General features: G+C 39.3%; 1 protein-coding gene across 1 annotated transcript in view; it reads right to left on the bottom strand.

The window, feature by feature from the left end:
* Positions 1–25,660, bottom strand: part of Slc9a9 (solute carrier family 9 member A9) — a 550,545-nt gene that overhangs the window by 346,799 nt on the left and 178,086 nt on the right. The window contains exon 6 of the mRNA XM_052716929.1: positions 24,031–24,136. Coding sequence (XP_052572889.1) covers positions 24,031–24,136 — 106 coding nt within the window. The remainder of the gene's footprint in view (positions 1–24,030; positions 24,137–25,660) is intronic.

Raw genomic sequence — 25,660 nt, 5'->3', positions numbered from 1 at the left:
ACAAGCTTTCTCATCTAAGTGGGAATACAAAGTATGTATAGTGTAATAATTTAAGGAGGTTGAGATGGTTGACATAAAACACTTCTAGAATATGACGCAGAGGAAACAGATAACAAGACATCGATGGGGATGTGCTCTGGTAGGCCAGTAGAGTAACATGGCTGACTAGAACCCAGCGGTAGAGAGGCTGAAGGTGAGGCTATGAGCCACAGGAGGAGATGGGGTGCCCAGCACAATTCCCAGGAAAGCTTCAGTGACAGCCGTGAGGGCTTGAGTTTGTAATTATGCCGTGAAAATGGCAAAACAGAAGTGGGAGAATAATTGTCCCACATCAGGAGGAGTGGGTTTAGAGACTCACTACTATGTTTAGAAGGCTGTCAGCAGTTTGGGGACACCTTGGAGCTTGCTGCACTTGCTTTAGAGAACAGTGTCCGTGAGCTAGTGCAGACACTCCATCTTAGTATACTCACCACATCATGCTGTGATGAGCTGAGGGACAGGTTCCTGCTTGATGTCATTAATCAGTATGGGAGAGAAAACAGCAACATAGACACTCCTAAGTTACTGCCCTACTCTGAACATGAGAATCAGCAATATTTTCACTTTTCCATGGGTCAATCCATGGTTGTGCAGCACAGACACACTGCCCTCTATTGAGTGGGGGTTACAAGCGGTGAAGGACTTGTCACTGGTGAAGTCAGAAGACGTAATCCCATAAGATGATTTGCCAGGTAAGAGAGCCAGACCTGCAGAACTCAAAGGCAGCTGGTCCCCAGAATTCTCCACTTCTTTATATTGTTAGTTTCTACTCTATGGCATGAAATCCATTCATATTTGTCTAAGTTCCCTATGAATACATTTAGTTTGGAGGGATTATTTGTAGGAAAATCTATATGCAAAGGAAACCAACAAAAAATGATAGATAAAATATAAAGAGTCAGTTGTCTATGTGTGCATTTGCTCATGCCTATGTATGTGCACAAATTTTCAATCTTGTAAAAAAAATTTAAATGTAACTCAGTTATGTTCTCTTCTTTTGCCAAAATCAATAAACAAACCAGATACAGAAATCATCAACAGAAAAGCTTCATTCCACTTGTTTAATTACTGAAGGCTCTGGGTGGATCCAGGGCCCTCTTCCTGTTTTCCTCTGCATGTACAGAGGGTACATGTGTGATGACAGCATCAAAGGAAAAGAAGGTGACATTCCGTAACTGTAACTGGCTGCACTAAGTCACAACATGAAGGGAAAACACTGAAGAAATAACTGGTCTGTCCACTCCAGTCACTGATCGATTAGTGTGAAATAATTAATGACATGCGACAGAGCACCTGCTCTCCAAATCCCTCACTCAACACACATGAACTAAGTAAGCACCAGCAAGAGAGCAAAGGAGAAGTGTCTCTCTGTACCAAGCTGTATGTCTGAAGGACCAACTGAGGATGCTGAGATAGAGAAGCTGTGAAATCATTATCGGGAAGGTGATGAAAGGTCATCCAATCACACCATTTTATATCCTTAGTTGCTAATATGTGGCTCCATGATTAAAAAAAAAAGTGTGGGTTTTTGTTGAACTTAGTAGCCATTTCTTTTCGAGATTGTTGGGGGTGGGGAGGAGACAAATGAAAAAAAAAAGACAACCTTTTGTTATTCTTTCCAATACTCATCTTTGGGTCACTTATCAGGAAATGAACTTTCTAGAGATTTTAGACACATGGTATAAGCCCTTGAGTCAATCAGCTTATGTGATGGAAAAAGTAGAGCTCAGAGAAACAACAGAACCACCTGTCTGGTCTACTGTGTCCCCAGAGCAGCAGAGTACTCTGGATGTGACCGCAGATGACAAGGATGTAGTCTCCAGTCTCGTAATGTGGCTGTCTCCTGAGATCTTCAGGAAAGTCACAAACACATCACACACCAGTGATTGCTTTTTGCTCTGAACATATCAGTTTACCCTGAGTGAAAAAGTTGATTTCCTTTTTTTTTTTTTGTTTTATTGCTTTGACCTTTACAGCACTCTATAATTTGATTGGGTGGCTAGTTAACTTTGTGTGTTTACAGTCTTGCCCTTACTTGGATGGACTTGATAAGATATTCCAATTCAACCAATCAAAAATAGAATACAGAAAAGTTCAACATAGTGTAATGTTTTCTTAAGCTACAGTTTTCTTCCCACTAACCAAACAATGCAGTCTTGCAAACACTGAGAAATCATTTCAAATAACATATATCTGACTGCACTGACCAAAGATAATGAATTGTTTGATTTGATTAAGTTCACATCAACTTTCCTATGTTAAAACCTGATTGTCATAGGTGAAATGCTTCTATTGTTATTAAGCATTTATACAGACTACATTTCACAGACTTACATTTAATAAAAGAAATGAAGATCATTTAAAAAAAAGAAAAAGTGATTTCCATTTTTTAAAAACAGATTTATTTTATTTTTAATTGTGTGTGTGAGATGTGTGCGTGGGGGGGGGGTATGTGCATGTGAATGTGAGTGGCCTTGGGGCTCAGAGGCATCAGATGACCTGGATACCAGCAGTGGGAACCAAACTCAAATCCTCAGCAAGAGCACTATGAGATCGTAACCACGGAGCCATCTCCCTAGCCCCGAGAAAAGTACCAAACAATTCTTATGTCCTACATTTATATAACTATTTTGCATTGTGTGGGTGTATATGTGTATGAATACGCCACGGAGCATGTGTGGTGGTCACAGGACAACTTGTAGGAACTGGTTTTCTCCTTCCACCATGTGGGATCCAGGGGTTAAACTCAGATTATCAGGTTAGGTGCCACATGCCATTCTGCAACCCCAGATCCACCTCACCAGCCCCCACATTCTTTTTATTATAGAAGCTAAGGTAGATCCTTTCTGCCAGATTTTTTAAATTAACACTCACCTATTAATGATATATCATTAATAAAATGAAAATAAAGGGGGGAAATTGATAAGGCTCCAGTTTGAGTTTATCATGAAAAAATTCAAGGGGCAAAAATAGAATTATAATTTATAGCTCATTAAAAAATTCCCTCTTCAAACATTAAGAAATTCAATATACTTGTGTGCTTTCTAAACCATACAAATTGTGTTTAAGGAATCTGGCTATTGATGATTAAATATCATATAAAATATGATAATACAATAATTAATAATTCAGGGACTGATTATGTCAAAGGGCCCTCTAATACACATGTACTTTCTTTCGCCAGACTGTTGTTCTTCTATGAATCCTGATGTTTTATTCTACACTTTATTTACTTCTCAGGCCCTTATCAGCCGCCGACCTGACAAACTTGCCATGTTTCCCAGGAGTTCAGCCATTAATAAAAATATTAAACAGAATAAGTTTCTGAACAGAACTCACTGTTAAGCTACTAGAAATATTGGGACTTATTGCTACACAAATCAATACACAATTACTTAATTTTTCCTGCATCTGGCTCTAAATTCTCTGTATTAATCCACAAGTTTCTGATGAGAGGCCAAGCATCTCTCGTAAATCCACACACAATTTCATAGGGATTAAAAATAATCCCTGCATTTGGCTCAAAAACTTTAATACACTTTTGAAAACAGAAACAAACTTGTTCAGTGGAGAGCAGCAGGGACAGTGAGTGTGACTAGAGACTGCAGAGCACAAGTGGGGATTTGTAGAAGAGAAAACATGTAGTTCTTGATTGCTTTACTTCTTTCTTTCTTTCTTTCTTTCTTTCTTTCTTTCTTTCTTTCTTTCTTTCTTTCTTTCTTTCTTTTTTTCCTCTCTCTTTTTTTTTCAAATTCTAAAGGGTTTTCCTATTAGAGACAACATTCTTGCTTAACACTAAAGATGGCTGCTTAGATTCCACCAGGGTTGGATGGGCCATGTTAGGCCAATGTCACTCTCGTACTTCTCCTGCAATAAGCATAAGAACAAGAAACATTATCTTAGCTCTCTCACTGTACAAACTCAATTGTCCTAGGCAGATGAAACTCTGGACTCAGTATCAGGCCCTGTGCTTGGGTTAAAGGGGAAAGATGTGCACTTTTTAACAACTGATAACTATTGCCAGATAGAATCTACACAGATTCTCCCAATCTTACTGCATTTCCTAGCTTTTTTTCTAAAGAGACCAGAAATCTGGATTCTTATGTTGTCTTTATTTTAAATTTGGGCAACATGTTTAATATTTTCTTCAATACTCCCGTCACTCAATACTGGGAGGTCTTCATAAAGTGCTATCCCAGTGGCTTGAAAAGACTGGGGAGCAACTAAAATTTGCATGGAAGGGAAAACTTGAAACTCCTCAGAGATGTCCTGCTGTCTTCTGAGGTCACCAAATCCAGGTGAGTGGTGTCATCTAATGATAGTAAAATTTAGTCAGCTCACAACAGGACTGAATGGTCTTAAATTCACAATGAATCTATGATTCCAAAGAGGCTCAGAGATGGGAATGAATCCGTATCTGGAAAGTTCTTGAGAATGCTTGCCAGCCAGGTGGGCTGTGAGCTTGGCTTTACAGAATGATTGCCATTTGCAGATCAGGGAGACCAGGGAGCCAGCCACAGTGGGACATGTATATAATCCCAGCATTTGGGAAGTAGAGGCAGGAGAATCAGAATCAAGAGTTCAAAGACAACCTTAATTTAGTGAGGTCAAAGCCAACCTGGGCTATAGGAGACTGTCTACCTGCCTGCCTCTCTCTCTCTCTCTCTCTCTCTCTCTCTCTCTCTCTCTCTCTCTCTCTCTCTCTAACACACACACACACACACACACACACACACACACACACACACACACACACACACACTGTGTATGTGTATGCCTTGGAAGGAATTCTTTGCTGATTAAACAAGGCACAAGGCATAGGACAGTAGAAGTCAAATGAGAGCGTGGCCCAAGGTAGGGACAGTGATGACAAAATGCTCCTGAAAACAGGGGTGCATGACAGTTAATCCTGGGGATACAAACTGGCCACACCCAGTTATGTTTGAATATCACAGCTGAAAATGCAAATGGAAGCTAAAACATTTTTGGATGGCATCAATCTTTGTTAAGCCCTGGCCTCATATCCTCTTACTGCTTGACATCCTGGACAGTCACACATCTACATTAGCTGACTGGCCTGCAAAGCACTTAGCTCTTCCATTGCCAGCAATAAATTCTGAGTTGATATAAACATATTTTTCTAAGACAAGTTCATGGTACATACATCTAATGCCTCATAAACATTTTTATGTGGCTAGGAAATTGGGTAATGCATCTTAAAGTGAGCTGCCTTGATCAGATGCTCTCGTGTTCTTGGATACTGATGTGAAATGTTCCACCGACCTGGATACAGCTCTGATCTAGTGATAGGCTCTGACAGGACTGGTTAGGGCTATTCTATTTCAGAGCCACTGATTAAACTCCCAAGCTAATCATTCAGAGGACTGGTTGGCTGGCCAAAGATTGCAATTTTCAATCAACTGTTCTGGCAACAGAGATGTGTGTCTCATTTCTGGGGTTTCACTCTCATCATTTATGGACAGCTTTTTCATCACATAAACACATATATTCTATACACCTTTTACTGGTGTCTACCATGAGATCCCCATTAAGTATCTACCAGTCAATCAATCACTCATTCATTCATTCATTAATGGACAAAAACCTGTCAACAAAAGTGAGTCAACTATCATTCCAATTATAGGTGACAGGAATACAGCCTTAAATTCTATTAGGTAAGTAGGTAAGATATTTTTATTCATATTAAAATGTATTTATTATTTAAATCACTTTTACTATCAAAGTATAACAGTAATATAACTATCTGTATTAAAGATTAAGGCAATATAGAAGTGTACAATGTCTAAAGCCATTCTGTTGCATTTATTTGCATTTATATGCCTATTGAGTCTTTTGTATAAATGTTATTATATAATGTACATTTTTCAGAAATTTTATAACTTGAAATGCCTTAGAGATTTTTTTGTATAATACTTTTATTAAAGACCCCGGAAATTTTCATAGCTTGCATATAGCATGATATATTTAATCTCTTCTTTATCAGTAGACATTTTGGCTATTTGCATTTTTTATTGTTGGCAGACTGCTGTAATGCATAGATATCTTTGTTGATATAAGCAAATACTTCTTGAGGTAAGCTTCTAGAACTTGCTTTGTTGGACATATTTAAAATTTATGCCAATACTGCCAGAAAGTACGAGTTCAACTGTCCTCAAGCTTTGCAACACTGACGATTTGTATGCAAAGAAATATATCCGTATCTGTAAATAATACATAGAAACTCATACATTCATCATTCATATTTTTATTAAAATGGTATTATATTATCTTTTCCACATTGATTAGTAGGCATCCATTGTGTGTTTAAGATATTGACATTTTCAAAGATATTACAGATGCTTTCTTGTGGTCCATCCTTCATTTTCTACTAAAGCTATTTATTTTTTAAAATTCATGTGTAGGTATAGTGTCTAATTTTTTTCTTTATTGTTTCCATGGATTTTTAAAGTCTTGGTGTGTATGTGTGCTGTATGGATGTACATGTATATTCATATGTATGTATGCATATGCATGTGGAAGCCAGAGGGAGTCTATCACTTTCCACTTTATGTGTTTTGAGATCCGGTCTCTTCACTGTACCTGGAGCTCACCAAAGAGCTAGACAAACAGGCCAGCACGTGATGGTATTTTATTTGTGTTGAAATGTGGTGATATTTTATTTGTGCTTTAATGAATAAAGTTTGCCTGGAGATCAGAGGAAATAGCAAGCCATTTTAAGTAAACAAAGAAGTCAGGCAGCGGTAGTACACATCCTTAATCCTATCACTTAGCAGGCAGCATCTCTGTGTGTTCAAGGCCACACTAGGGAACAGAGCCAGGTGTGGTGACACATGCCTTTAATCCTAGTACCAACTATAGAGACCTGGAGGTCTGTACAGACAGACAGAAACTGACAGAGTTATATAGGAAGAGGAAGTGAGGTAGCTGGGCTAAAAGGGCCAATGAGAGAGCAGAATAGCAAGGCAATAAAGGCGTGGGTAGACAGGAAGTAACTTGCATTTGGAAGCTGCCAAGTTGGTGAGGTAAGGTTAGCTGTGGCTTTCCCTATTTCCCTGATCTTTCTCTAAGGCTTTCATCCCTATATTTGGCTCCGTTTTTTTTTTTCTGAGACAGGGTTTCTCTGTGTAGCTTTGCGCCTTTCCTGGAACTCACTCTGTAGCCCAAGCTGGCCTGGAACTCACAGAGATCCTCCTGCCTCTGCCTCCTGAGTGCTGGGACTAAGGCATGTGCCACCACTGCCCAGCAGCTCCATGTTTTTTATTTAATAAGACCATTTAGAAACTCGTCTACACCAGCATGCCCCACTGATCCTCCTGTCTCTGCACTGAGATTACAGGCATGTGCCCTCTATGCTTGGCTTTTGTTTGTGTTCTGGGGATCTGAACTCAGATCTGCATGCTTGTACAGTGGGCACTTCACCAACAGAACCACCTCACCAGCTCTGTTTCTAGATTTTGAATCAGAAGACATTAACATTTCAAACAATCACTTAAATCACTTCCTATTTGTTTGTGGTTTTTCTAAGCGTTTAGTTTCGTAATTCTTGCAATTTATTTTAGGAATGGTGTGAATTAGGTCTTTAACTTTCTCTCACAACAGAACAGTCCGCTGCCCTATCATGTTTATTAAAACTCTCAAGTGATGATGTCTTTATGCTGGAGAGACAAATTGCTTTGGTTCCACACCCTTTCCCAATGTGCTGTGTTTCTATCTTCTAAAATTGGATGTTACTGGTTAAGTCAAAGGTCAACCTGATTATTTTTGCCTCTGCATATGACTTGGATTTCTTTCCTGGATGTCCCATATGTCTTTCCTGAAAATCAAAAGGTACCATCTCTGCATCTCTCATGCTGTTTGTAATTCCAAATGAAACTGACCTAGGACCCAGTGATCCATTTGTTGCAATATTTCAAAGGACTAACATGTGTACGCATGTACATCTGTGTGTATGTGCTAGTGTGTATAGGTGCCCAAGGAGTCCAGAAGAGATACTTGAATGTCCTAGAGCTGGGCTGTATGTGGTTGTGAGCTGCCTGACTTGGATTCTAGGAACCTAACCCTGCTCCTCTGAAAGAGCAATGGACACCCTTAACATCCAAGTTGTCTCTCAAGCTCATTATTGACCATCTTAGTTAATTTTGTGCTGCTATAACAGAATATCAGAGGATGAGAAAGTCACAAGGACAAACATGTATGTTTCTTGCAGTTCTGAAGGCAGAATCCAAGATCAAGTTCCCCATACCTGGTAGGGATCTTATACTGTACCATCCATTGTAGAGGGCGAAGGAGGGTGAGTGCATGAGAGAGAGAACAGCCTTACTCATGAGCTCACTTGTGATAAAGTAATGTACTCCTGTGACAATGGCATTGAGCAGAGACTCATGACCTCATCACTCCTTAGAGGTCCCATTTCTCTGCACTGTTGTATTGTGAATTAAGTTTCCAATATATGAAATTTAGGGGTCATATCCAAACTATAATCCTAATTTTTTGAGATTGTTTTGTCCATTGCCAAAAGATTTTCTTTTTAGATATTTTATACATTTATTACTTAAGACTTGTGAAGGTTATTTGAGGAAGATAATTATTATCCCTGATGGCTCTGGTTGATTTTTGTGCCTTGCTCTCCTGTAGAGATAGATTTCTGAGTTCACTAATATTTGGTCCTTTGAATATTTTGTATTTACTAATTCAAGTTGTACCTATTAAGTAGTTTATTTTGCTTTTCATATTTAAAATTTCTATAAGTTTACTTTTTATCATTTCAATCCTTTCCCTTGTAATGAATATCCTGGCCCTTTGTACACCTACCAGTGACCAGGTTTGCATACCTGAAGTCTGCTTTTCTAGTTTTGCTCCCTATCAAGTTTATCTGATCTATTTATGTAATCCACACCTTCAGTTATATCTCCCTTCTAAGTAGGTTCTTCTTTCCCTGGGTGTATTAAAGCTCCCACTTGGATGAATGAGAAAACTGACAGATTCGATGGAGAATTAAAATCTACCCCCTATCTACATCTGAGGAATGTTCTGAGATCAACAGTTTTCTATCAAAAATTTTATCAGAATTATTAACAAAATAATACACATAGTTTCTTCTGTGACTTTTTCTTATGAACATGACAAGGAAAGACTGGAGAAGAGGCAATGCCTAATAATCTCAATGCTCACCTTTCACATCAAAATTAACATTTAAATCTCTGCAGAATCAAACACATGAGGATAGGAATGGAGAAAGACAAAAAGAACAGAGCCACACATGTTAAGGTAAAGAGCCTCAAATATGACATGGACATCCATGGCACTTAGTCACGTTTGACTGTTTAACTGTCATTTGGAAAATAAGCCCTTTGGCCTGGGCTATAGTGTTCATATATCCAGTTTGAATTCCACACCTCTGTAAATACCAGATGAAACTGCATTATAATTCTGATATGACAGGAAAATGCAGTAGAGAGTGGTCTGGATTTCATGTCTCATTTCACATAAGAATTTACTGGGCACTCACTCTACTATATTTTGATATGAGAGGCGTGATGTTGTTAACCCATGGAGAACATCTAAATGGTGAATGGATTTCTTCCCTTGCCTTACAACACTGCCTGCCATTCTAGCAATGGGGAAAAAAAAATAATGTATCTGTGGACTCCTGGGACAGAAAAATTCATCAGAGCTCCCAACTTCTTTCTCATAAACAACTGGTATTTTAAAGCTATTAGCATGGGAGTTGGGCATTCAGGGACAGTTCATTTATCATCCAATGGCTGGTGAGGGTGCCAGGCCTTGCAGTCAGGCTCTGAAAAATGGGTCCCGAGTTCATACACCACTGCCGAACAGTTACTCTTTCCCAAAGTTTAATCAGATTTCCTCAGCATCACACGCCTCAGGAAGGCAGTACCCATGTCAGACCCATAACAAGACTGCTATGTAAATTCATTGTGGAATCCAAGTAATATGAACAGATTATAGTCTCCAGGACAAGAGAGATTTTAATTTGGGCCAAAATTATGACTGAATATTGATTTGACCTCTTGTTCCTTGAAAAAAATTATAGAAAAGAATTCAGAGCAGAGTACTTTAAATAAAAGATGTTCTCCTGGTTATGCAGAATGAGACGTCAAAAGTTTGTTAGAAATAAAACATGATTTATGATGAAAAATCTTAATGAGTTTCAACTATAAAGTCTTGCCATTTTATTAGGTTGCTCGTTTTACCCTCTGGTATGAGAGCCTTGACTTCCTTCAGACTTTAAGGCTCTGATTTACCACCAAAAAGTCAGAATTCAGTGTTTTACATCATACTGTCATTAGAGCTCTTAAGTCTTTGGGAACCTTGCCTGATATGAGGTCAAAGTCATGGTTTATTCTTGTCTTCTACAGTCTGCTACCTAGTACAAACTACCATCTGCCACTAGATACTGTCCTATCAGTGAATGTCACTGGTCATGGCAGAGTCAGAAGTCAGAAAATACTATCAATTCTCCCAACCAGATACTGAAGGATATTAGATAGAGACAAACAATGGTTTGCATCGTGACAAAAGGACAGTGAAGCAAGGAAGGATTGGTTAGTCATGCAGGAATGAGAGGCATCGTGGAACAGAAGACTGCAGGTCACCATCACAGCTTTGTGCAGTGGAGAAGGGGCCACTCCTGTTTATCTCCTCAGACGTTGGAGTAGTTTTGAATGGTCCCAAATATTACTGTGGATTTAGGTGGTGGTTCCCAAGAACCCAAAATTTCAGGTACCATTGGAAAGTAGCTTCTTTTGTATGAATGATGAAGATAAAGATAACCAACCAATAGACCAGTGGACCTCTACCTGTCCCCATGTATACCATACACACCTCTAGTATTTGCTCCTGTGTACAAATCAGGCACAAGAAAGGCTGCTTGAAAAAAAAAGTGTGAGAAAGACCATATGATCTTGGGGGCTCTTGAAATCCCAATGACAGTAATTTCCTGTGGTGAATTAATAAAGTGGTTGCTGATTAAGTATCCTGAGTAGCTTGATTCCAGGAAGAAAATGACCCCACCACATCAGCATGAGTATTCTCACCCATGGATCAGTAATTTCTTTTGTTAATTACAAGAACCCTGGTCCTACCACTGCCTCTTGTACAGACTGCTTAGTGTATCTCATTCTCTTATGGCTTGTTTTTCTGGGTTCAGACTAGGGCACAGTGTGGGGCCTCTAAGCAAGAGGACAAATTTTCAAACTGTGGGCTGAAATGAACATGAAGCTCCTATTACTTAGTAATGAGGTGTGGCAGAAGACAGGCCCAGCTTCCTAGCATGAGGTGCCATTTGCACAGTCCAAAATGAAGAGAGTACCTGTGATTTCATAGCCAACTCCCATTAATTTCAGCAACTCTGCACAAAGTAGAGAAGTATGGCCTGTTGGCAGACCCTCTTGTACCATTTTGAGAAATGTTTGGGTGAGTGAAATCTGGAGTGTTACAGTAAATAGATCTCTGCTGTGTCTCTCCTGTGTCCACATTACCTCTCCTCCCATAGCTAGCTCATACCCATTGTCTCTAAATATTGTAGTGAAATTTGGAGTCACTGTCTACCTGATCCTCCCCTCTTTATTCACCTTCATTATATCTGCCACAGTCATTTCTCATTTTATCTATGGGTATTTCTGCCAATACCTGAGTTCAATGTCCTCTGCTCTTCATTTCCTACTGAGTTAAGCATCTTATTTCTGCATAGTTATATCCCTGGAAAGATTTATAACTGATGATACATGGACAGTAAACTATATTTGAAAGTATATTTCACTTTTAGTTTTAAATGATAGTTTTGTTGAATTTGGGTCTTGGGCTATTGTTTATTTCCTACCAGACCTTGGACACTCCTCTCTTCTTGGGATGCATTTACTCCCATTGAAGACACTATTCTTGGACAGTTTGTAACTGTGAGTGACTTTCATACTAAGGACCCGATCTTACCTCTCTGGTTCTCTTAAAATTTGCACTTTATCTTTACTGATCTTTTATCTCACTGCACTTCAATCAATCATTCATTCTCCCCACCTCTCTTAGTACTTCCCTAAAGGCCTTTTACATTTTCTTTTTATGTCCCATTATGTCACTTAGAGTTTGATGCTTCCTAATTAATGAATCACTGTCTGGTCAAATACACACACACACACACACACACACACACACACACACACACACACTGAGAGGAGGATTTAAAATTAACTAAAAATTAAAATATATTGACTGTAGATTAGTTTCCACTTATCAAGCTGTAAATACTATGGGATCTTTCAATTTGCCTCTTTAACTCTAGAAAATTATTATTCACCATCTCTTCAAATACTGTCTCCTATCACTCCCTTTTATTTCTCCTTCTGAAATTTTTACTGATGTCTTCTGTATTTCTTTCCATGCTATCATTCACATCTCTTAATCAACCTGACATAGTTTCAAAGCCTGTGCTGCATTCATTCTGGATCATTTGTCAACTTCATCTTCCACTTGCCAGTTGGTTTATCATATGACATTTATGTCATCCATTGAGTTTTTAATGTCAATATTTGCATTTTCATTGGCCAAGCTCCATCTTTTGCATTGAACTTTTCTTTCCTCACCATTCCCACTCTTCTACTGGCCTCTTCTGTTGGTTTTAATGTGCCCATTTTATACTCTTCCTCAGACTCCATGCCTTCTGGGTGCTTGCCCCTCTGGCTTCCTCTCCTCTGCTTGGTCTGCTTGATTCCTGGCTTTCCTTCAGGTGGAGCTATGTCCTTTGGTGGCCTGTTCCTTTTTGCATATGAGCTCATTTTCAGGAAGAATTGTTGTGTTTTTCCTGTGGGATTTCCATGGCCCTGCCCATGAAAGTCTCACTTTGAAACAAGTTTTAATGGTGAGAGGGGAGTGTGGTGGGAACATTGTTTTAATTGTCTTCTATACCTTTTCTGTTGATTTATAGAGTTACATTTCAGATTTCACACTGCCTGGGTCAAGACCTTTGATCTTTTGAATTCCAAGTCAATGGCAAGCTTCCTCACCACTTCTTAATGTCGGCGGGAGAACAGATGTGGCTGAATGCGCACTCTGAAAACTCAGACCTTATTCAACTTATTTTCACCAAAGCTGCACTAACAAAAGATGGGGAACAGGACTCCAGTGCAAGAGCCTCTGAAGCTCCATGAGAGCATGCAGCCAGTGCAAGAGCCTCTGAAGATCCATGAGAGCATGCGTCCAGTGCAAGAGCATCTGAAGCTCCATGAGAGCATACACCCAGTGCAAGAGCCTCTGAACCTCCATGAGAACATGCACCCAGTGCAAGAGCCTCTGAAGCTCCACGAGAGCATGCACTCCCACACAGTGGGCTTTTTCCCATTCTTGCTATGATGTTTTTCATTGTTTGTGACATATAGAATTCACTTTTCTCTCCTTCAGTTCTACATGCAGAAAAGAATGTTTTCTTTCTAAGATAGAACATGTCTTCAAGCTTAGAGTAGCCCAGGAGCCTTTCTGCTTCAACGCATCATGTCATGATGAGTACGGCAGCTACAGTTTTGGAAAGTTTGTTAGACTTTTCCTCAAATTGATTTCTTCTCAAAAATAGACCACAAGCCAGCAGCCTCTGGCTGGGACAAGACTCAGACATGACCAATTACCATGTCCTAATTCCTTTAGAGTATTGTGTGGTCGCTCTATGGGAGATCATCAAAAGCAGGCATAACCATTTGGAAATTTTGTGATTGATATGCAATATACTGGGAAAATGAAGTATTGTTTTGAGCTCAAAATTACATATGCCTAGATATATCCTCTCCTGTTTAACAGAATAAGCTATCTATGTGTATGAGCAAATGCAGAGGCTTGCCCTTAGAGAATCAGATAACAAGAGAAAAGAAGCAGCCACATTGGATTCTTGAGCCCAGCATCCCAGTCAACTCAACCCTGATACACAGGCCAATGACTTCCTTTGCTTACATTAATTTTAATTGTGTCTGTGTCACTTATATCTGACTTATATACCAATGAATTAAAGTACAATGGAACTGAGATAAAGAACCATCAATATGGATTCACAATATTTAATTATGTTTAGTAGACCATTTTGTCATATGTGGTATGGCAAGAGCAAGCTAAGTTCAACATCATGGGGCTGAGTTCTGAAGAAGGACCAAGCAAATGTTAGATCTAATCTGAAAGTCAAGAGATGGAGCAGAGTCTCTGGAGAATGCCAAGGCTGGAGCCTAGAGATCTGAAGAGGCACTAAGAGCTAGGGTAAAGGAGACTGCAAAGTCATGGTAAGAAAACAGGAACCAGAGGTCAGGAGAGAGCAAAACCCAAGACAGCAGCAGTGGACAGGTGTGCAGTACCCCACTGGGACTGTCTGACTCACAGCCACTGTCAGCTGAGGACAGTGGCCCTGGTCCTAGTTAAAGAGCCCAGGGAGCCTTTTCCACTCCTGCCATGTGACACCACCTAGTGTTGAAGAAATGACATTAGCATAGAATTGATTGCCTGGACAGGAGTCCTTAGGCAAAGTGAACCGTACATTATTTTTCTTTTAATTATGTAACACACGAGCATATATCTAGACAGCCATCAAAACAAGTGCAATTCAAAATTAATTTCTGAATCACCTTCGGAAAGATGTGTCAAGACATAAGGGACTTACTTTTTAGTTAAGCAGACTCATGAGAAATACAGCTCTGGGTTGTGGTGGAAGTTTCTGCTCACTCTCACCAGCAAGGTGTACCATCTCATCGTGTCCATGTTTCCCAGCAAGAGCCAGTGGGAGACATGGGGCTAATGAGAGCAGCTAACAGGGCCTTCCAAACAGTTGGAAGAAGCACAATAAAGACAATTAAACATACATCCTCTGGAAGGGCTGTTAATGAGAGAATTAATAAATGCCTCCATCTGCACCTGAAAAGACCCTAATTGATTCACTCAGTAATTATTGGAGAAACTGCCAAACAGTTTGTGTTGTGGGGGACAGAGAAGAGTCTAGGTTGCCTATAAGGAGTTTGCATTCTTCTTAGAAACGATATTGGAATGGGATTTCCTTAGGGACCTATTTTTATGTCCAAACTTTACAGCTCTTCTGAATTGACTTTTAGAGAAATGTTTTCTTACACATATTAAATCCTGTCATAGTTATTATTTGCCCAACTTGCTGAGGGGAGGGATGGGTGACTGTATCCAGCCAATCTATAGATTGCATGTACAGGTGCTGAGCACATTTTGGTGAATTGCTGGATAATAACTCAAGGTTCCTCTTTGTTTCATGGCTGAGTCTCACAACATCCCATTAGCTTTCATGTTAAATTCCCCTTAAAAAGCACCGGCCTTAAGGATCGTGGTCTTTCAAAATATCACCTGTGGTTAAGTGCCAAGTATTCACTGGCATCACACTTTCTGTGACGTTTTCTAGCAAAAACTTCCAAGCAGCACGGTACCCTTATTGAGAAGGGGAAAATTGCTGCTCTGTTTCTCCCTCTTTTAATGAGCTGCAGTGAACTTCCCTATCAGTATTTGCTTTACAATGAATAAAGGCACTTAGTGTTTATTTATTACCCTCTGAGAGCCTGCTCTCTACGGAGGTCCTTAGTTCATCTCTAAGAAAACTTGGAGACATTTATATACTATGGAATTGTTTTAAAAGAACGTGTTCCAGCACAATGCTGTGCTTATCACTCAAAGTATATAAATTGTATTTGTATGGAAACAGCATATATTTGATATATGATATGCAAGTAATTTACACACAAAAAACAAAAAGTACTTCACTATGTCTTCATAATTCTGTGTAAAATAAAAAGATGACATAAAATACGTAATTTATATATAATGTAATTATTATAATATACATAATTTGTCTGGTTAGGGTTTTTTGTCAACTTGACTCAATGTAAGGTCATCAGGGAAGAGGAACTTCAATTGAGAAAATATCTCCACCAGATTGGCCTGTAGCAAGTCTGTGGGGGTGTTGTCTTGATTAATGATTGATATGGGAGGGCACTGCCCACCATGGGCAGTATCATGCCTGGTCAGATGACCCTAGATTATATAACAAAAAACAAACTGAGCAAGCCAATTAGCAGCATGCCTTGACAGTCCCTGCTTCAGTTCTTGCCTCCAAATTCTGGCCCTGTTTGAGTTCCTGCCTTAATTTCACTCAATGATGAACTGTGCTCAGGATATGTAAGCCAAATAAACCAGGACAGAAATATTATATAAGTATATCTGTATTTACATATAGTTAGTGGTCTTCATTTTGATTTATTTTTTGAGACAAATTCTCATTGTATAGCTAAGGATGACCTTGAATTTGCTTTGTCATTGGTTGGAATTCTGTTGTCAATCTAGATCTTACTATATATTTAATTTTTCTAGTATTTACTAAATACAAATATTACTATTTATTATACATGAGTACTATAAATTAGGGTGCTTTGTTTACTTTAAAATGTATTATGCATATTTTACATCAATATATTACCTTCTCTATTGTTTTTAAATGTGTGGGATGGGTGACATCAATGCACAAAATTTTCTGAACCACCTGGCAACCACTGTACATAATTTCATGGCCTCAACTACTTTTTAGGATAAATTTCCAGAAGTGTAGTTCCTGATCACATGACTCAAAGTCTAATGACTCTTACTAAATGCTGCTAAATTATCTCTGTAAAACTTTTATCGCCGGGCAGTGGTGGCGCACGCCTTTAATCCCAGCACTCGGGAGGAAAAGGCAGGAGGATCTCTGTGAGTTCGAGGCCAGCCTGGTCTCCAAAGCGAGTTCCAGGAAAGGCACAAAGCTACACAGAGAAACCCTGTCTCGACAAAACAAAAACAAAACAAAACAAAACAAAGCAAAACCCCCCCAAAAAAACAACAACCTTTTGTCACTTTTAGTGACATAGGAGGGTTCCCATTTCTCAGATGTCAACTCTATGTGTATGACTACGCCATCTTGAGTTCTTAAGATTTGAAGATTTGCTAGTTTAAAAAATGATACATTAGAGGTTATTTAATTTTTCATTTATTATTAGGGAAGTTGATCTCATTCAGTTACTGACCATTAGGGTTTCTGCTTTTTGTTTATTTTCTAAATGCTTTGCACATTGTTCTATAATGCTTACCTCTTGTTACTGATCTTTGCTGATGAGAGTAATAATAGAAGCTAATGTTTCACAATGTATTGAGTGAAACAAGCTAGGCCTTTCTAATCTAATGAGGTATGTGCTGCTACCATCCCTCATCCCTGAAAGGCAGCTAAAGCACCAAAATGTTATGTAACTTACCCAAGATAACTGTCTTAGTTACTTTTCTATTGCTGTGACAAAACACTGTGACCAAAGCAACTTACAAAAGAAAGCATTTAACTTGGGGTTCATGGTTCTGGGAGTTAAAGTCCATGACCACCATGGTGGGGAGCATGGCAGCAGGCATGTAGGCATGGTACTGGAGCAGTAGCTGAGAGCTAACATCTGAGACAACAACCATGAGGCAGAGAGAGCTAACTGGGAATGGCATGGACCTTTTGAAATTGCAAGCCTGCCTCCAGTGACACACCTCCTCCAAGAAGGCCACAGCTCCTAATTCCAAATAGTTGCATCAACTAGGGACCAAATATTCAAACATGAGTCTATGGGGGCCATTCTCATTCAAACCACCACAGTAACTTATTTACATATTCTATATTGAGGAGGTTTAACAATTCATCACGCATATTATAAAGGCCATTTGGCTTTCTTTGGTCAGTTTGGCTAGAGGTTTATTGATTTTGTTTATCTTTTCAATGAGCCAACTTTTTTGTTTGATTCTATGTACTGTCTTTTTTTCTTAATCTCCATTAAAGACTGCCTTTTAATTATTATTTTCCATTAATTTTTTTTTAATTTTACCTTCTTCCCCTAAGACCTTGAGGTGCATCATTAGGTTATTTATTTGAGATGTCTGTATTTCATTTTTTTTAAATCAATATATGGATTTAAATGTTTTTTCTTTATTTTTCATGCTTTAGTTCGCATCTCCCCAGGAAAAGAGGCTGTATAACAAGTAGTTACAACCTTAATATACTCCAACCTCTGTTTCTTGATTTGTCAATGTTAGCCAATATATCTTAATTACATAAGACATTCCTAATGGGGGAAATCATACATAAAAATGGTTATTCTTTATATTCATTGGATCATAAATTTCCACATTTATGAGGGACTACTTCATTAGAAGCAGGTCATTTAAAGAAAAACAGAAAGCTGTGTAGGTAGGACAATAGAGATTGATATGAATGATAGCATAAATAGAAAAATATTTCTATCACATAGTCTTCTAGATTATAGAGATGCAGAGATTTTTCAGCTGTATTGCTTTATTTATTGCTCAGAATAACTTTGTAATTGTAACTACTCTTACAATTTGTGGGTAAGCAAACAAATACAGATGACTATGGCCATATAAAACCACTGTTCTGGTATGCTAACTTTTGTTATGTTTCTATCCAGCATTTATTTTTCCTCATTCATGGCAATTTTACTTGAACCATAATTCTGCTTTCCCCATCTCAACTCATTTGGTTCCAAGTGAAGTCACTTATGGCCTTAACCTCCTTGCACATGACTTAGATGGGTGAGTTATGCAGAGTCAGTGAGTAGCCCTAAAACAGTAACTGTTCTAGAATCTACAAGGTGTAGCAAAACTTCAGGCTGGGAATGATGGAGCAATGTTTTTTGCTTTGTTCTGAAGAATGAGGCCATCGCCTCCTAACCAAAAGGGAAAACTCACCATGAAGGACTGAGGAGGGAGAGTCCTGCTCATTTCCTGGGGCCCTTTACTGAGCTATTTCTATGGCTGCTACTCATTTACATCAGCTCAGTCTGTTTGCTTACAACAGTTGAGTTGGTTCTGTGAAAACTGTACTGATTGCACACTTAATTAATGGGGATCCTGACACCAGGTCTGACTTCTAATTGTGGCTTCTTTCGACTCTGCCATGCTGCCTCTGAAATTAATGTCTTTGTTTAGGACTCTAGCACACATAACCCCTCTAGATCTCTTTGCTCTGTCTTTTGCCTCCTTTTAAAGTCTATTTAACAACCTTTAGAAAGGCAAATCCATAATGTAGAATTCATTCATTTTGAGCTAGTTTGCACACATTTGGAAAGGATATTCCTATATACTAGAAATCACAATATGGGTCAGAGATAAGCTAATTTCAGAACTTTTGTGTTAATTGAAGCTACTTTTATTTCAGGACAAAGAATTGCTGGATCATTTTTAAACCATAGAAACATAATACAGCACTCATCATCTTGTGCTATGTAGGAGAGATGAGAAAATCAAATTCAATTATAAATCAATTCTCTGAAATTGAGAGGACATTTAACTTAAGAAACAGTATTAATTATAATATTTTGCTTCATAGACTATCAAAGAAAAGAGTCTTTAATCAAAAATGTCACTAAATACTAGAGCAAACTATTGTTATAATATTAACAATTAAAAATGCAAAGTATTAAAACTGAATGGAATGGATAGTTCTTAAGTAAAATTTTATGGTTGATGAATGCAAGCCTATTTCCAAGAGGTTTTAGAGACCCTGTAAAGGGCCATAGTTGCCAATGATTTGGGTTTATTATGGTAGTCTCTATTAATCCATGGTTTTGCTTTTCTGTGACTTTATTAATCCATGGTCAAGCCCAATGAAATTATTAAACAGAAGTTTCCAAAAATACACAGTTGGTAACTTTTAAGAGTCCTTTGCTATTGTGTACTGTTATAAATGTTGTATTTTATCATTAGGTATTGCTGTTAATTGTCTACTTCACCTAATCTATGAAATTAAACTTTATCATAGTTATTCTTGTATAGAAAGAAAACATTACATCTGTAGGGTTCAGTATGATACTTTTAGATAATTATGATAATCTTGAAATGTAACCCTTGTGGATAAAGGGAAAGACAGTGTATACCCAACTTCGCATCAAAGTTTAAAACTTTTATTTTTCCAGGATGCTTGCAAAAGAATAGCCCTAGAGCTATTCTTTTTGTAAAAAAAAACTTTAGTGGTAGGGGTGGAACCTAGGGCCTCATTACATGATAGTCAAATGCCTTACTACTGAGCTATACTCCTATCAACTATCACTGTTCTTAAACTTGAAAACCACCCAAGGGTGGAACTAAGAAAGGCAAAACATAAAAGAAGCTTTTATTTGTTCTTTTAATACACACTTTAAGTATATATATTTCACTTTCAAAAAGTTACTATCTAGAAGTCAAACACACATGCAAATCCAATGGCAACTGGAAAGGAGGTAACAGCGTTGGGAAGTCTAGGTTCTATTTGTGAGCTGGTGGATCCTGAAGGAAGATACTGGGGTGAGAGTTGGAAGATGTGCCTAGGTGGAACCAGATGCTGGGAGAACACTGGAGGAAAAGGGATTTTTGTGTGAAAGCTTAGATCTACCGCCAAGAGGCTATCAAGTACTGAGTGGTTCAGTACAGAGGCAAAGAAAGGAAGGGGTATAAATGAACTGTTAACGAGAAAGTCAAGGAAAATCTTTAAGTAATGTTGAAATAGGGTTTCCCTAAGGGAGATGGAAATGGTTGGAAGAGAGATTGAGATGGGCATTAGAAAGAATTGTGAACAAGAAATAACATGAAGAGATCATTATGTAGGATCTAAAGTAAATTGAAGAAGCAAGGAGTACCTGGCATGATTCTCTCCTATTGAGAGGGCCTGGAGTCCAATTAGACAACTGTTGGTTACTTCCAAGATAAAAGTGCCACTATCATACCAATCAGGATGTCTTGCAAGGCTGATCATTGTTGTGGTTGGGAAGCTTTACAGCTCGATAGGTTATTAATTGCTTTTCTCCCTTCGCACCTTGCATACTACCTTCTGATACTACGAAAGTTAGTTCTCAGGGAAGAAGCTTGCAGATTAGTTCCAGCTCAATTCCTCCAACCTAGGTAACTGACCATGGCTCAACAAGTCATAGAAACTGGAATAGAACTTACCACTGTGATTTTCCTAAACCAATGTAATTTCTGTTTTCTAAATACTTAAACCCACAAATAAGTGTAGCTCTTAACCCTCATAAAAGAAGCTTCTTTTGAAACAGATGCAGACGGTACATAGATTCACAACTGGTCAAAATGCAGAGAATAAGTGACTCCAGGGTGCACATTTCCAACTGATACATTTACAGCACAACCCCCATACCGAGGCTTAAGGAAAATTACAGAAGAGGGAAAAGACTGCAAAAGCCAGAGGTTCTAGAATGCCCACTATGAGCTAATGTCTTCTAGACATGACAGGAAAGCCGCACCTATGAAATCTCAATATGGTTGCTGAAACAAGACCTGCACAATGAGAAAACCAGTTGACATCCCAACGTGGATGAGAGGTATTTCCTAAGGCTCTTCCCCTAGATGAAAAGCCATAGGCAATCAGTGGACGATGAGAGAGGGAGCATCAGTTTTCTCCAGGGAGAGCCCCTGGTGAGTTTTCAATCCCAAGTGGTCAGCCTAAACACATGTACATATGAGCAACACTAAATTGATTCAGTAGGTTGTGTATATATGTATATATAACATATATATGATATATAACGTATGATAATATAACATAATATATATAATTAAAGATGTGGTCATGAATTAGAGAGGAAGTAGGGGGACATTGAAGGATTGGATGGAGAGAGGAAAGGATAGAAATTATATATATATATATATATATATTTATGTATGTATATATATGTATATATATACAGTACTTATTACAAAATTCTACAAACTATTTTTAATAAGAAATGCATGAACAAGTAAAAAGAAAACCACATGAAAAACAGTGTAAGAAGAGACAAGCCAAGCCATAGGAAATGCTGGTGGACAGAGACCAGAGCTAGACCATCACACACACACACACACACACACACACACACACACACACACACACACACACACTGGCTGACAGTCAAAGAAATTTATGGCAGAGACCTTGGAGATCCTCATGTATGGACTTTGGGCAGTCAAATAGTCTTCCTCAGATATAGCTTTATTTTAGTAGGAACTCACTGGGTTTACACTGCACAGTGCCAGAAGAGCAAAGCTGAAGACTTCAGGGCTTCAGCTAGAATGTCAACTGTCTCCTGCCCAGAAAGGAAGACACCTTGTCAAGATACGTGTATTAGATATGCTTTGTTGTTGTGACCAAAGTACCTGAAAGAAACAGCTTGGGTATGGAAAGATGAATTTTGTATGGTTGCAGAGAGTTTAGTCTGTGGCTGCCTGACCCATGTGCTTGGATTAAACATTGTGTCAGCAGGGGCACATAGTATAAATGCCCCTGGCATGCAAGAAGCAGGGGGTGGGGGGGGAGAACAGGAAGGGGTCAAGATCTATACCAGCAAGGACCAGACTCCAGGAATCTACCTCTTCCATCTGCATTCTACCTCCTAAAGTTTCCAGACCCTCCCCAATACCGCCACAAACTTTATTCCTGGGGGCGGGGGCATTCACTTTATGATTAAGATTTATTTAGACATGCATAGTTGAGTTAGGGATGCTTAAATGGACTTGAGATGGAAAACAAACAGTGTCCAGTGCCCCAGCCTTTACTCAACAGGGCGACATTCATCCCCAAGTCCTTGTTTCTAATGAGAGCCACTGTGAGTGGCAGTGTTGGGCAGAGGCCAAGCCTGCCTTGGATGGAGCTGCGTGGGCCGCCCAGCTCTTTTGTGCTCCAGTCGTTTTGCTTGGCTTGGCCTTTTATAATTTGGCAGCACAGGAAGTAAAAATGAGGGACTCAGCAGATTCTTCCATTTTTTTTTCTTCAAATATTCCTTTAATGTTAGTATTTCTGGGACAAGGATTCTTGGTGTCCTAATTAATTGTTCTTGATGGTTCTTTCAAAGCATCTTTTTTGCATTTGTTATTCTGCCCAAGGCTTTTGCTTTTATTTATACATGCTGGCAGCTACCTGTAACATAGAAAACCCTGTGTGTCTCTGTGGCCAGGTAAACATGGCTGAATTCAGTGGCAACTTTGGAGGGAGGCAGTCTTAAGAAATGTCAACTGGCAAACAAAGGAAACTGGAAAACGAGCTGGCAGGGCTGCCCAGCTCTGCCTGCTTCTCGCTCCCCTCCCTGAGGTCTGCCTTAAAAATCTTTTGTTACTTCACAATACATTTTCAACTGCATTTAAAGTAATTAACGCCGGGAATAGGATTCTGTTGTCACATTTAATTATCAGATAGCTGCTTTCCTTGGGGATAAGTGACAATTGCCCAAAATGTTGGTCTTAATCTAAAACCACAGAGAGACCTCTGACACAGTGAAAGCTGCCAGAGTGGCATTTATTAAATATAAATGGCTACATGTCTAAAGGGGAGGTGGAGAAAGCGTGCCGGGTCTCTTGGGAAGAAGCTCCTCAGCACAAAGGGAAGTGGCACCCGCATTCAGCTGAGGCAGCTTCCGGGTCATGGGTGCGTGCCTGCTCGGGAAGAGTTAGCGACCTGTGCACCCTTGAAAGTGCTGAATCTGCGTGGAGAATGTGGTGCTGTGACCCTGAGTTCTAGGATCCCATCTGCCAAAAGCTAAATTCCAGAGCTTCTGTCAGTCTGTTAACTGGAAAGCAACTAGGGGAAGGAAAATACTAAGTGGCAGTGATTTTGAAATGAGGAAGCTCATTTCCATGCATCTTAGGAAACTTCAGTGAATCAACTCAATATATGCACTGAGAAAAAAAAATCTGTTACCCTCTGGGTAGTATCTTGTAATAAGCTGGGAGTGTGAAAGCCATTAACAGTATTAGATATTAGGTGCCTAATGAATTGTGCCCATTATTGGAGATCTTCTGTGATAACAATTCCTTAAAAGCGACAAAGTGCCTGTATCTCTCTGTCATAGAGAGAAGATGCTATTAAAGACATCAGGAATTACCTCCAGCAGGAACCGTGATTAAAGGAATGAGTTGAGATCCAGGACTTACTATGTGAGGACTATGGCCACCGCATCATTCAGCACACTCTCCCCAAATAGCAGTGTGTACAGGTCAGGGTCCACGTGTAGTTCATGGAAAATGGCCAACACTGTCACTAGGAAGACACACAAAGATGACCTGTTAGTTAGGTCACAGCCATGAAATTGGCCTTCATTGTCACTTTTAAGAAGGCTTCCATTAAGTACTGATCTTCTCAAACTCACCCTCCATACTAACAAGAGATCTTCATTCATAAGTAATAGATTATATCATTCTTCTGCTCCCCAGCTGTAACAGTCTGCCCAGACCATGCTTACCTTCCAGTGACACCTCTCTCTGCATACCCATACCCTTTGCTGCTCCTCTCAAGTCACATTGAACTTGCTGCAACTTTCCATACACACTGAAGTTTTTAACTAGTTTTTTTTTTTTCATTTGACTCCTCCTAAAAGGGCAGAAATGCCTTTGGCATTGACTTCCACCATTCCCTCATTCTTTATATGTGCCCTGCACTTCATAGACACATACAAATGGGAAGGGAAGACACATACACATGCAGGGACGGGGGAGCATACGCATATATTCTTGCTTCCAAAGATCCTTTTGTTCATTCTTTAAGAGTCTTGAAAGGGAGTCCATCTCAACCCCTGATTTTTCTCAGCTTTGAATTGGCTCATTCCTTTATGATCCTAGCATTCGGATCAAATCACAGACTCATAAAAGGGACTGAGTTCCCTGGGAATAGGGTCCAATTTGCAAACATTGATATTTATTTGACCAGCATGTGACAATTATTTGATGCATGCATGAAGGAATGGACAAATGACTATTCCTGTGGAGGGAGAGGCAACCAGATCCTGGCTCTCATTTGCTCCTAGGAACACATTCAGCCATAAAACAGACTCAGTGTTCTCCTGAGCAGGACTTGCTCACTTACTACATTCTGTTTAGCTCTGAGCCTTTGTCAATTGATCAGGGCAGTGGACACCACTCACTGGTTATTTGTGCTCCTCAAAACTACCTGGTGTCTCTATAATCAAAACAGTTATGCAAAGTGTGAGCAGCACTCATTAGGAAAATGATCCACTGAATTGATTGCCAAGAGGGAAAGAGGGTGGTACAAAATGATACTGATGGCAAAAGTTTTAAGGCAGAATGGGTATTTTTATTACTATTGTTCTTTCCTCTCCCATTTTGTGAAGTGTGAGGCCAAAATGTATACGGTAAACAGTGTTAGTGGGGGGTGGGCAGGGAAGTGAGTTAAGTGTGAAGGTTTTGCAAGCAATTAAGAAATTTGGAAGTTGCCCTGTCTGCCACAGTAGGAAACAACTGAAGGTCTTTAATAAGAGGGTTGACACATTCTGGTTTGAACTTGGACAAAAAGCTCAGACATCAGTGCAGAGGCAGAATAGAAAGGTGACTCTAGGCCTCCCTAGTAATTCCAGTAAAAGATAGGTTGGCCCAAGACAGGGAGAGGTGTGAAATCAGGTCCCAAGCTCTTTTACACACACACACACACACACACACACACACACACACACACACACACACACACACACACACGTTCCTGGCCCTGCACACCTACCATTGCAGGTGCAGCCAGGCCAGTGACCACAGTGCCTATACACAACTTAGTTAT

The sequence above is a fragment of the Peromyscus californicus genome, unplaced genomic scaffold (genome assembly GCF_007827085.1).
Source record: "Peromyscus californicus insignis strain IS unplaced genomic scaffold, ASM782708v3 Scaffold_11__1_contigs__length_118956290, whole genome shotgun sequence".
NCBI classification, from domain to species: domain Eukaryota; kingdom Metazoa; phylum Chordata; class Mammalia; order Rodentia; family Cricetidae; genus Peromyscus; species Peromyscus californicus.
Note: the sequence above shows the minus strand (reverse complement) of the source record. Positions and strands in the feature narration are given on the sequence as shown.